This window comes from Parasteatoda tepidariorum, chromosome X2, assembly GCF_043381705.1.
Source record: "Parasteatoda tepidariorum isolate YZ-2023 chromosome X2, CAS_Ptep_4.0, whole genome shotgun sequence".
Classification (NCBI taxonomy): domain Eukaryota; kingdom Metazoa; phylum Arthropoda; class Arachnida; order Araneae; family Theridiidae; genus Parasteatoda; species Parasteatoda tepidariorum.
The window spans coordinates 40474685-40485284 of record NC_092215.1 but is presented as its reverse complement, the minus strand read 5'-3'; the positions used below and the strand labels follow the sequence as shown (position 1 = coordinate 40485284).

The window sequence follows — 10600 nt, the reverse complement described above, 5'->3', positions numbered from 1 at the left end:
CTGTAATCCCAGTACTTTGGAGGGCTAAGGCTGGCAGATCACAAAATCAAGAGATCAAGACCATCCTGGCCAAAACGGTAAAACCCTGTCTCTACTAAAAATACAAAAATTTACAAAAATTTTTGGGAAAATTTTTTGGGGGAAAAAAAAAAGTTATGTGACTTACCAGGAGGGTATCAAATACATATATATAGATAGATAGATAGATAGATAGATAGATAGATATTTATTAAATAATACTCAAATTATCACTAACAATTGACAGAGAGTACAATCATCACCTCCTACATTAGAAAGCTTCCACACGTTTTTTAAGAAGTAGTCTGCGTGAACTATTTAAAAAGCGAACCAGTTGTGCGCATGAACTCAATTTATATTTTAATAGTATTTAAGAGAAATTTATCAATTATATTTGAGGATTGAATCTGTAGTATTTGACAAGTAAATAAGAGAAACAATTAATTTTATTCATAAATTAAACATATTTTTAGTCAAATATTTGCTACCACTTTCATATTTTTACCCGATTTTCTATTATCTGCCTCTATCGTAAACCGGTTTACCTACATAGTAGTCTGTTCGGACTATCTATAGGAAACCGTGTGGAGGCTTTGATGCAATTCAGAGAAGGACAGTCCGAGAACAATTTAGTTTAGGAGCAAATTATCTACCTGTTTTTAAATCGCTGCACAGTGCTGTGGTTACGCTATTACAGCAAAAAATTTATTAAGCAATAAATTAAATTAGTTTTAACTTTAAAAGTAAATAGCATTTTTTAAATAACCTTTTTTTTTGAGGAGAATTAACCCTTCTCTTCGTCACATGGCGAGCGACGAAGAGATAAATTGCACCATTAAATTGAATTCGTCGCTACTTGCACGTCTCTTTAAATCCTGCGATTATTTTTGTATTTCTGAATATTGCTAAGAGATGGCGCAACTAGTACCGATTTCTTCTCAATTTTAGCACTGGGATTTTCCAGCTTGAATTGAAATCAAAAATTTCGAACTTTCTATAATTTCACTTTATTAGTCCAAAAATACAATCTCTAATAAATTGTTTTAGTTCTTGTGATAAAAGTAATTACTACGCTCTGATGCTCAAGGCTGATTGTAAAACTGTTTTAATAGTCAGGTTGGAAAATTATTTTCAAAAATATTTATCACGTAATTTTAATAAGTACTTCAAGCAGATATTTCTCTTAAACACCTAAAAGTAATAGAATTAATAAGTATGCAATCACAGCGAATTTTCTTAAGATAGAACTTGGGTGCATTGCAAGGAAAACTGGAGATTGGTGGACGGGACATCACATATTTCACCACCAGTTGATCAAACAAAAAACTGCCTGCTGATAAAAATATTTTGCATTTTCTAATTTAGGATAGAACATATATTTATTTACAGTAATTAAAAAAACCTTATTTTGGGTCGAAAATCCGAAAAAGAATGGGTTAAATGAAAAAAGCCTTTCTGTTAAAAAAAAATCTTTAAAAAATATTTAAATTATACTTAACTCAAAATCAACTTTACTCATTTAACTCATTTAAAGTTACCATATAGACAAGAAATCACCATATTTTAAAATTCAATCATATATAGTTTAAAATTAACTGTGTTTGAAAATTTTTGATAAAGATTCCAATGATTATTTTGTATTCACACATTTGTATTTCATTTTTTTTCATTAATTTTTTTTCAAGTAACAAATAAGGCTTCGAGTAAACAAAATAAAATAATTGAAAATGATAGATAAAGCTGAAATCATAACAGTCTAAGGTAAAAATGTACTTAGAAATAATGTCTCAAAGTCGGTAGCACTAAAAAAAGCACTTAAGTTAAGAAGATTACCCGATTTTCGAATTCCTTTTTACATGTAGAAAAACTAATAAAGTTTAAGCTATCGCCAAAAAATCCATTAAAAAGAAAGTTATTCAAATGCATTTTGCATTAAATCCTTTTTTCCATTTATATTGGTATGGCTCTTATGGACTTACATGACTCTGAAAGAAAATTGGAACTAGGTAGCATTTTTGTGTAGAAATTTTATTTGATATGATCAAAACATATGTCATTGAGTTTGATAATGTTCTTATTTTAAGAGAAAGCTAAAGCATAACATATATTTAATAGAAAAGAAAAATACTGAATCAGTTTTATTTAATCTGTTTGCAGTTGAAGGAGAACTCGTGAATCCGTTTGTGAGAATAACTGTATTAAAAAATAGTGATAGGAAATTTATGATTGAAAACTATGGATTTTTTTATTATTATTTACCATTTTTAGCTTAAACTGAAATCGCTATCGAATAATGTCAGTTATATGTCAAATTAATATCAGTTTTATAAATTTATCGAGGAGTTATTTAATTTTATGAAATAAATGAAAAAAATATTGAATTGCTACATTTATCATTTTTAAAATTAGTATTTGTTCCCAAAATTGGTGAATTAATCCGTCCACAAATGTTGCAAAGCTATAGAAAAGACATTTCTAGCTTTAAAAATACATTGTGGTATTGTCAATTTATGCCAACAGTTTTTCTATGTAAAATCTTTAACAAAAAATGAACTGCCAAAATAAAGATGGTTTACATAGAGTTAGTAAGGGAGTGTTTCCATAAATTTGTCATAAATTGTATATTTGACTGAAAAATAAGTCATATGTATTTTGATCTATACATTTTTTAGCTAACAAGACAAAATATCTATGATGGTTTAGCATAAATTACTGCTAAATNCAACGTATTTTCTGGCTTAAAACTTAAATTTTCATTCCATTTTAATACCCCGGGAAAAAATCATAAGGGAAGGGATTAAAAGTTGGCAGATATGCATATGTATTTTGGTCAATACATTTTTTAGCTAACAAGACAAAATATCTACGATGGTTTTGCATAAATTACTGCTAAATTTTATCTTCTTTCATTTTACCCCATTTAAGGTCTATGTTCCCTTAATCTTTTTCAAAAAGTTAAATTCTGGTAATTCAATTATTTTACACTTGATCATCTTGGAAAGACCAGACAGTCTTATTTACCTTATTTTATGAATGATAAAAGATATTTTTACTGAGATCTGCAATTAAATTTGTTTTAAACTAAAGTGGGAACCAATTTTAAAAGTTATGAAATTCGTTTAAGCATAAATAGTCAAATTTTTTTATATAGACACTTTTCCCATCATAGCAAAGTGGTGCGATTTTGCAATAGCGGTCCAAAATTGGTTAACATGTCACAAATATACACTCCAGATGAAAATGGTTTCAGTAAAGAAATATATGCTGATGTAACTAAAATAATAAGTTATGTTCATTAACGCAGATATTCACTCTAGATGAAAATGGTTTCAGTAAAGAAATATATGCTGATGTAACTAAAATAATAAGTTATGCACATTAACACAGATATGCACTTTAGATGAAAATAGTTTCAGTAAAGAAATATATGCTGATTTAACTAAAATAATAAGTTATGCACATTAACGCAGGCATGGACTTTCGATTAAAATTGTTTCAATAAAGAAATATATGCTGATGTAACTAAAATAATAAGTTTTTCACACTAACGCAGATATGCACTTTAGATGAAAATTGTTTCAGTAAAGAAATGTATGCTGATCTAACTAAAATAATAAGTTATTCACATTAAAGCCGACATTCACTTTAGATGAAAATTGTTTCAGTAAAGAAATATATGATGATGTAACTAAAATAATAAGTTGAGTACTTAGTTTTATTTGCTTTCGTGTACTTTTTTTAAATTTAATGCTTTTATATATATTGTTAATGCATATATATTTTCTTTTTTCAGGAATAAGAATAGTTCCAGCTTTACTCAAATTGTAATTTGCTAACGCCTACATATGAAAAGATTAAAATATAGATGGATTTTTGGAAAAGGCGTTGAAGCTTCTATTCAACGGGAAAGGTATGAAAAATCGTTGGTTTTACTTCGAAGAATACCTACCATCCCGATCGTCTCAAAAAAGTGCATCACTAATCAAAAATTATCTCAATGAAGACTCAATCACTAAATATACTAAATTGACAAACCTTAAAAACACACATTACACTTTGAAAACTCAAAATTTATCTATTCACAATAAAATCAAAATTTCTCGAGAATGTAGAGAATTATTCTCTTTGTCGTTTTTGCCAGTGGAAATCAATAAGAAACTAACTCTGAAATCCATGATTGATAATACATCAGATTTCAAAAGTACCGAAAAAGCTAGAGTAAAGAAATCAACAAGAAAAATCCATTTAGAAAAAAGTGAAAGTTCCACGTATCGAAAAGTCTTGGTATCGAATTTTTCTCAAACTAATCTGAAAGAAAAGTCGAAAAGAATAGGAATTTCTAGATTTCGTCGAAGTGCCCAAACCAAAAAAGAAGACTCGAATTTCCGAAGAAAATTCCATCTTACTCTTGAAACCTCAGCACCTTTGAATGGGAATAACGAGGAATTTATCCGTCATTTAACTTCTCAGCTGGCAAAAGGAATGCGCGTACCTATACCTTCTATTCAGGATCTTACAATCACATCTGGTATGTAGTACGTACCATTTTTATTTGCATTATTTATTCATTCAAATGTTTGCCATATTTTGAAATTCGTATTTTTGAAAATCATTAATTAATTTGAAGGAGGTACTTCTCATAAAGTGAGATTAATTATGCTAATTATATTCATACTTGTGTTAACCATTTGCAATTGAAGGGTGCTTCTCAGATATCATTGTCACCTATATATTTTCTACCATTTTAAATGCTAAGAATCTTATTGTTTTGTGACAACTTTATGTAGTGCATACCTGCCAACTTTCACTCTTTCCGAGAATGGATTTTCAGAGTGGTTGTAAAACAGTAACCGAAAATCAATCTGATTCAAAAATATATTTATATTTTGATCCCGTTGAAATTTGCTTGAGTAAAGATTATTATGCTTTGATATATTTATTGTAATTATTTATATGTAGTGGTGGTCAGACTCATCTATAATTATCATTATAATTAAAAAAGTTAATTGGAATAACCTGAGTATTGCTACTACTTTAAATATGAAAATAAAATCTTCCGGAAAATCCGGAAGAGTTGACAGGTATGGTAGTGATATCCAGATATCACTTTTATGTAGTACGTACCACCTTTATTTTAATTGTTCATTAATTTAGACGTTCGTCATATTTCAAAATTAATATTTTTAAAAATCACAATTTAATTTACAATCGAAACTTCTAAGAAAATGGGATCAGTAATGCTAACTACAGCTAAATGTGAATTATATTCATACACATGTTAATCATTATGATAATAGTGAGTTATATTCACGATTATGTACTTGACACTAGAAGGGTGCTTCTCATAAAATCAAAATATTTTACCATCCAAAATATTTTACCATCATCATCAAAATATATCTGGGCGTCTGGGGCCGTTAGTAAATATTCTACCATTTTAAATGCTAAGCCTCTTAATGTTTAGTGATAACTTTATTTAGTGGTATCTCGATATTACTTTTATGTAGTACGTACCACTTTTAATTAATTTATTTATTTGTTTAGACGCTTGTCATACTTCAAAATTTATATTTGCAACACAACGACTGCTGATTNTTTATATTTCTCCACATCACTCCTTAAAGAACTCAAAACATGCCAGAACAAAATCCTCAGGAAAATAACAAAAGCAAGATGGTTTATCAGAAATAAAAACATACATCGCGACCTCAACATAGATTCTTTAGATCATCGCATTGCAAAGCTAAATTTCAGATTTTTGAAAAAACCATTAATTGTGATACCGCAGGATTCAACAAAATTTTTACTTTTGAAAACTTAAGAGAAGACATAAACCTCAGGCCGATGGCAGCTTACTTTTGTAGTGACGTAATTTTATCTAAAATTCAAAATATTTAATTTCCTTTTACTTCAATTACATTCCAATTACCAGAAAGAACCACCCCAAAGATCAAAATTCAAGACGAATGGGAAAAAGGCCGCTAACGGCCCCAGGCGCCCAGATAAATGTTGTTGTTGATGATGATGATGAAAATTTATATTTGCAACACAACGACTGCTGATTACAACGAAAGCTTGCAATCTGTTAACACATTGCTGACCGGTCACGAGTTAACTCGTGTTTTCGTGGTCAAGCTTTTTAAAATAGTCTCGTGGTAACTATTTTAAAAAGTGGGCGTAATATTCCATACTTTTCAAGTTTTACTATTTACTACCAATTCATTATAATTTTGCGAAACCTGATATATTTGAAAAACTTGTGGTGTACCATTACACAAAGGTGATTGTTATTCTTCTTATCATACGAAAAAGAAATATTAGGAGTTGAATAATAAATAAAATTTTTTAAAGTTTATTTATATTGTTCTACTTCCACATTCGCTTTCAAAAACAATAGTCGGGCAAATGAGGACATTTTCAGAAAAGTTGCTATGTGTTAGCACATCATAATGGTTGCAATAAAGGATCTGTTAACACATCATGACCTACATCGGAAAGCCTCCACACGGGATTTTATAAGTATTCTGTGAAGATTATTTAAAAACCGAACCAGTTGTGCACATGAACCTAAATTCTATTTTAAAAGTTTTCTTTCGCTCGTTGTAATGAAACTGGGCGCCTGAGGCCTTACGGTCCTTTTCCCATTCATCCTGAAATTAGAATAAGAAACATACATGACAAAAATAAAGTTTGGGGGGCAAAATGGAATTTTAATAGCATACCTGCCAACTCTTCCGGATTTTCCGGAAGATTTTACTTTCATATTTAAAGTGGTAGTAAATATACACTATTTTTTCTTTTATAAACTTAATTTTTAAATGATTTTGATCACCACTATTCTTAAAAAAATGATGCACATATATTAATATGCGTTGTTATCATGGTTGTCAACTTAAGTTTTCTCAAATACAACGTATTCGTTTGCTTAAAATTGAAGTTTTAATTTCATTTTAATACCACTGGGAAAATGGAAGGGATTAAAAGTTGACAGGTATGTAATAGTAATTGAGAGAAGTGTATCATATATATTTAAAAATTTAATCTGTAGTGGTTGACAAGTAAATAAGACAAATCAGTAATATTCATAAGTTAAACAAACTTTTAGACATATATTTGCTACCACTAATTAATTCTAATTTTTAATGGATTTTCCTAATTTTTAATGGATTTCCTATTAAATGGCTCTTTTGTATACTGGTTCACCTTCATAGTGGTCTGATCGGACTACCTATAAAAAACCGTTTGAGGCTTTCAGTTACAGGAGGCGTTGATAGGGGCCCAGTTTGTATCACAAGACTAGATTGGAAATTTATATTTGTGAATATCACTAATTTATTTACAATAGAAATTTCTCAAAAATTGGAAACAATAATGCTAATTACAGCTAATTGTGAATTATATCCCTAGTTTTGTTAATCTTTTGTACTCAAAGTTACCACTGTCACCTATAAATTTTATCCACCACTATTTCTAAATAATTCACAGTCATATATAGTTCACCACTTTATAGTAGGTATGCCATGCTATACCTTTTAAAAAGCAAGCAAAAATAGTCAAATATTTGAAAATTTTAGTTTGCAGTTATTTACCGTTTTTAATTATTTTGGCGTGTCCGGAGTAGTTGGTTTCTCTGTATGACAAGTGTGCAATCCATGAGTTTCGTTTTGTAAATTTTTAGTGGTTGCGGTGAACACCGAGTGCAAAGGGTTAAGTGTAATAAATATTTTTTCCCCTTTCACAATTAGCTTCGTCCTACAGAGAAGATAAATGTTGTAACCAATTTATGTAAAATTAAAATCCCCTTCGAGACGGGTGAGTCATAAATGTATTTTAAAAATTAGTAACAAGATTAAAAAAAACAAATAAAAAAAAGAGGAATCTTAACAAGGAGACGGATAATTTAGAAAACTTGCTTTTGCTTCACTTCATCTACAAGTTAATTAATAACTTAAGAATTGTAGATTTACTTAATCAGAGATTTATTGGCTGTGTCTAACCAACCTGCGCTACAAAAGGGAAACTATAAAATTTTTATTTTGAACTAAGTAGTGGTAAATTAAATAAATTTCACTATTATTACCCCTCCCACATATGAACTTCTAAGGAAATACTTTACCTACCAGTTTCATACCTGCCAACTTTCACGCATTTAACGTAAAATTTTATTTCCATCTTTAAAGTGGTTGTAAAATGTATGATTTTTATATATACCTTGCATTTATAAACTTAATTTATAATCTTTTCGACTACCACTATTTGTTTAAATAATTAAGCATATATATTAATACGTAATAGTGTGGTAGCACAACAAAATAGAAGAGCATATCAGAGATGCCAACTGCTCCGGACACTCCAAAATAATTTTAAAAAACGGTAAATAACTACAAAGTAAATTTTGCAAAGATTTGATTATTTTCTTTTGCTTTTTAAAAGGCATAGCAAAACAAGCATAACATAAGCACTATAGAGCAGATGTGCCAACTGCTCCGGACGCGCCGAAATAATTAAAAAAGCGGTAAATAACTACAATGTAAATGTTGCAAATATTTGACTATTTTTGCTTGCTTTTTAAGAGGTATAGCATGACATAAGTACNGGCATATCAGAGATGCCAACTGCTCCGAACACTCCAAAATAATTTTAAAAAACGGTAAATAACTACAAAGTAAATTTTTCAATGATTTGATTATTTTCTTTTGCTTTTTAAAAGGCATAGCAAAGCAAGCATAACATAAGCACTATAGAGCAGAGATGCCAACTGCTCCGGACGCGCCGAAATAATTAAAAAAGCGGTAAATAACTACAAAGTAAATTTTGCAAATATTTGACTATTTTTGCTTGCTTTTTAAGAGGTATAGCATGACATAAGTACAATAAAGTGGTGATACATATAAGGCTTCGAATTATTTAAGAATAGTGGTGGATGAAAATCTACTAAAATGAATTTATTAAATCAAGAATCATAAATTATAAACTACCACTTTAAAATATATATTTGTTGTCCGGAGCAAGTTGGCATCTCTGTATAGAGTGCTGAATTATATAAGCCAACGAATTATTTAGAAATAGTGGTGGATAAAAACCTACTAAATTGAATTTATTAAACCAAGAATCACAATTGATAAACTACCACTTGAAAATATATATTTGGTGTCCGGAGCAAGTTGGCATCTCTGGCATATAGCTGAGCTATGTGCAAGTTTCTTCAGAGATGCACTCTCTTGTGATACATGGAACTACTTTAAAAGCTTTGATTTTGAGCTCATCAAAGACAGTATAAAATATAGCCCGGCAGCAGCCTTTTTCCTATCCGATGGAGTTTTGCCCCGTAAATTTTGTAAATAGTTGTAAATACTTGTATATATTCTTGCGCATTTATTATAATGCATTTTTTCCTTTCCTCTGAGGCTATGTGGCTACTGCGCACCTGAGAAGCTCGGGGGTAATACCTCTGGGGGAGGCGAGGCAGTCTGCCACAAAAACCTCTTCTCACTCTTAAATTTGTCTGTTTAATCCCTCTACTTTATTTTAATTTTCACTCAGTAAATGTTACTGAATCCCAACTTTAACCATTCATTTGCGCTTCGGCGATTTATTATTTATTCCCACTCAAATGAATTATTTGGGGTCCCTGGCGGGGCTGATGCTAAGATAACCACCACATATGAGAGTCGTGGCAGTCTGCATAAGCTTCTTGAAAATACATTGTATGTTTCTGCCTAAAATTGCAATTTAAATTCCGTATTACTGCCACTGGGGAAAATCCTACTCGAAAGGATTAGAAGTTGGCAGGTATGCAGTTTTATATTTTGATCACCCTGATTGTTGCTATCGTAAGGATATATACATATTCTCCAGCCTCGAAGAGGTTAAATACAAACTTGCCAGCTGTTCCGGTCTGAAAGATTTTATTTTTATATTTAATGTGGTGGCAAAATTTATAGAGTAACATTTTATTCTTCATTGAATAAATACAGTGTAATATAATTTTGACTACCACTACATTTGAATAATTTACACATATATACAATAGGCTTGCTATGCCTATAATAGTGTTTAACCGGTTAACGCCCAGCGTCATATATTTAGGACAGTTCCTTTTTTCAAAGACATTCATTGTGGTGGGAAACTTTTTTCAGTAGTTTCATATATATCTGGGTGAATTAAAGGATTCTCAGATACCGCAATGATTTTGTTATTTCTGATTAGATCTAGAATTCTAAAGAATAAGTACTTTTTGATCTATCAAAGACTTTTTGAATGCCTTAACAGTAGAAAAACCAATTAATTTTGATAATATATTATACCACTTTTTCCATAAAACCACTTTTTGTATCGTTTCAATTTATGAATTCTGGACAAAGCGGGTTAACGAAACATAAATCTACAATCTCAATGGCTTTTTGAAAAGTATAAAAGTTGGTAGGTAATTACCAAATCTTTAAAAAATCTTTAGATATATATATATTTTTTGCATGTTTCCCCAAAACTTTTTACATTATTATTATTATTATTATATATATACACTGGTTATCATAAATTAAGGAAAATTCACAAAAATCGCGATAGCTCTTTCAAAAGT

The 10600-nt window shown here is 29.9% G+C and overlaps 1 protein-coding gene across 1 annotated transcript in view; it reads left to right on the top strand.

Annotated features, from left to right (window-relative positions):
- Window positions 1-10600, top strand: part of LOC107455913 (uncharacterized) — a 75215-nt gene that overhangs the window by 3405 nt on the left and 61210 nt on the right. The window contains exon 2 of the mRNA XM_071188249.1: window positions 3812-4546. Coding sequence (XP_071044350.1) covers window positions 3931-4546 — 616 coding nt within the window. The 5' untranslated portion in view covers window positions 3812-3930. The remainder of the gene's footprint in view (window positions 1-3811; window positions 4547-10600) is intronic.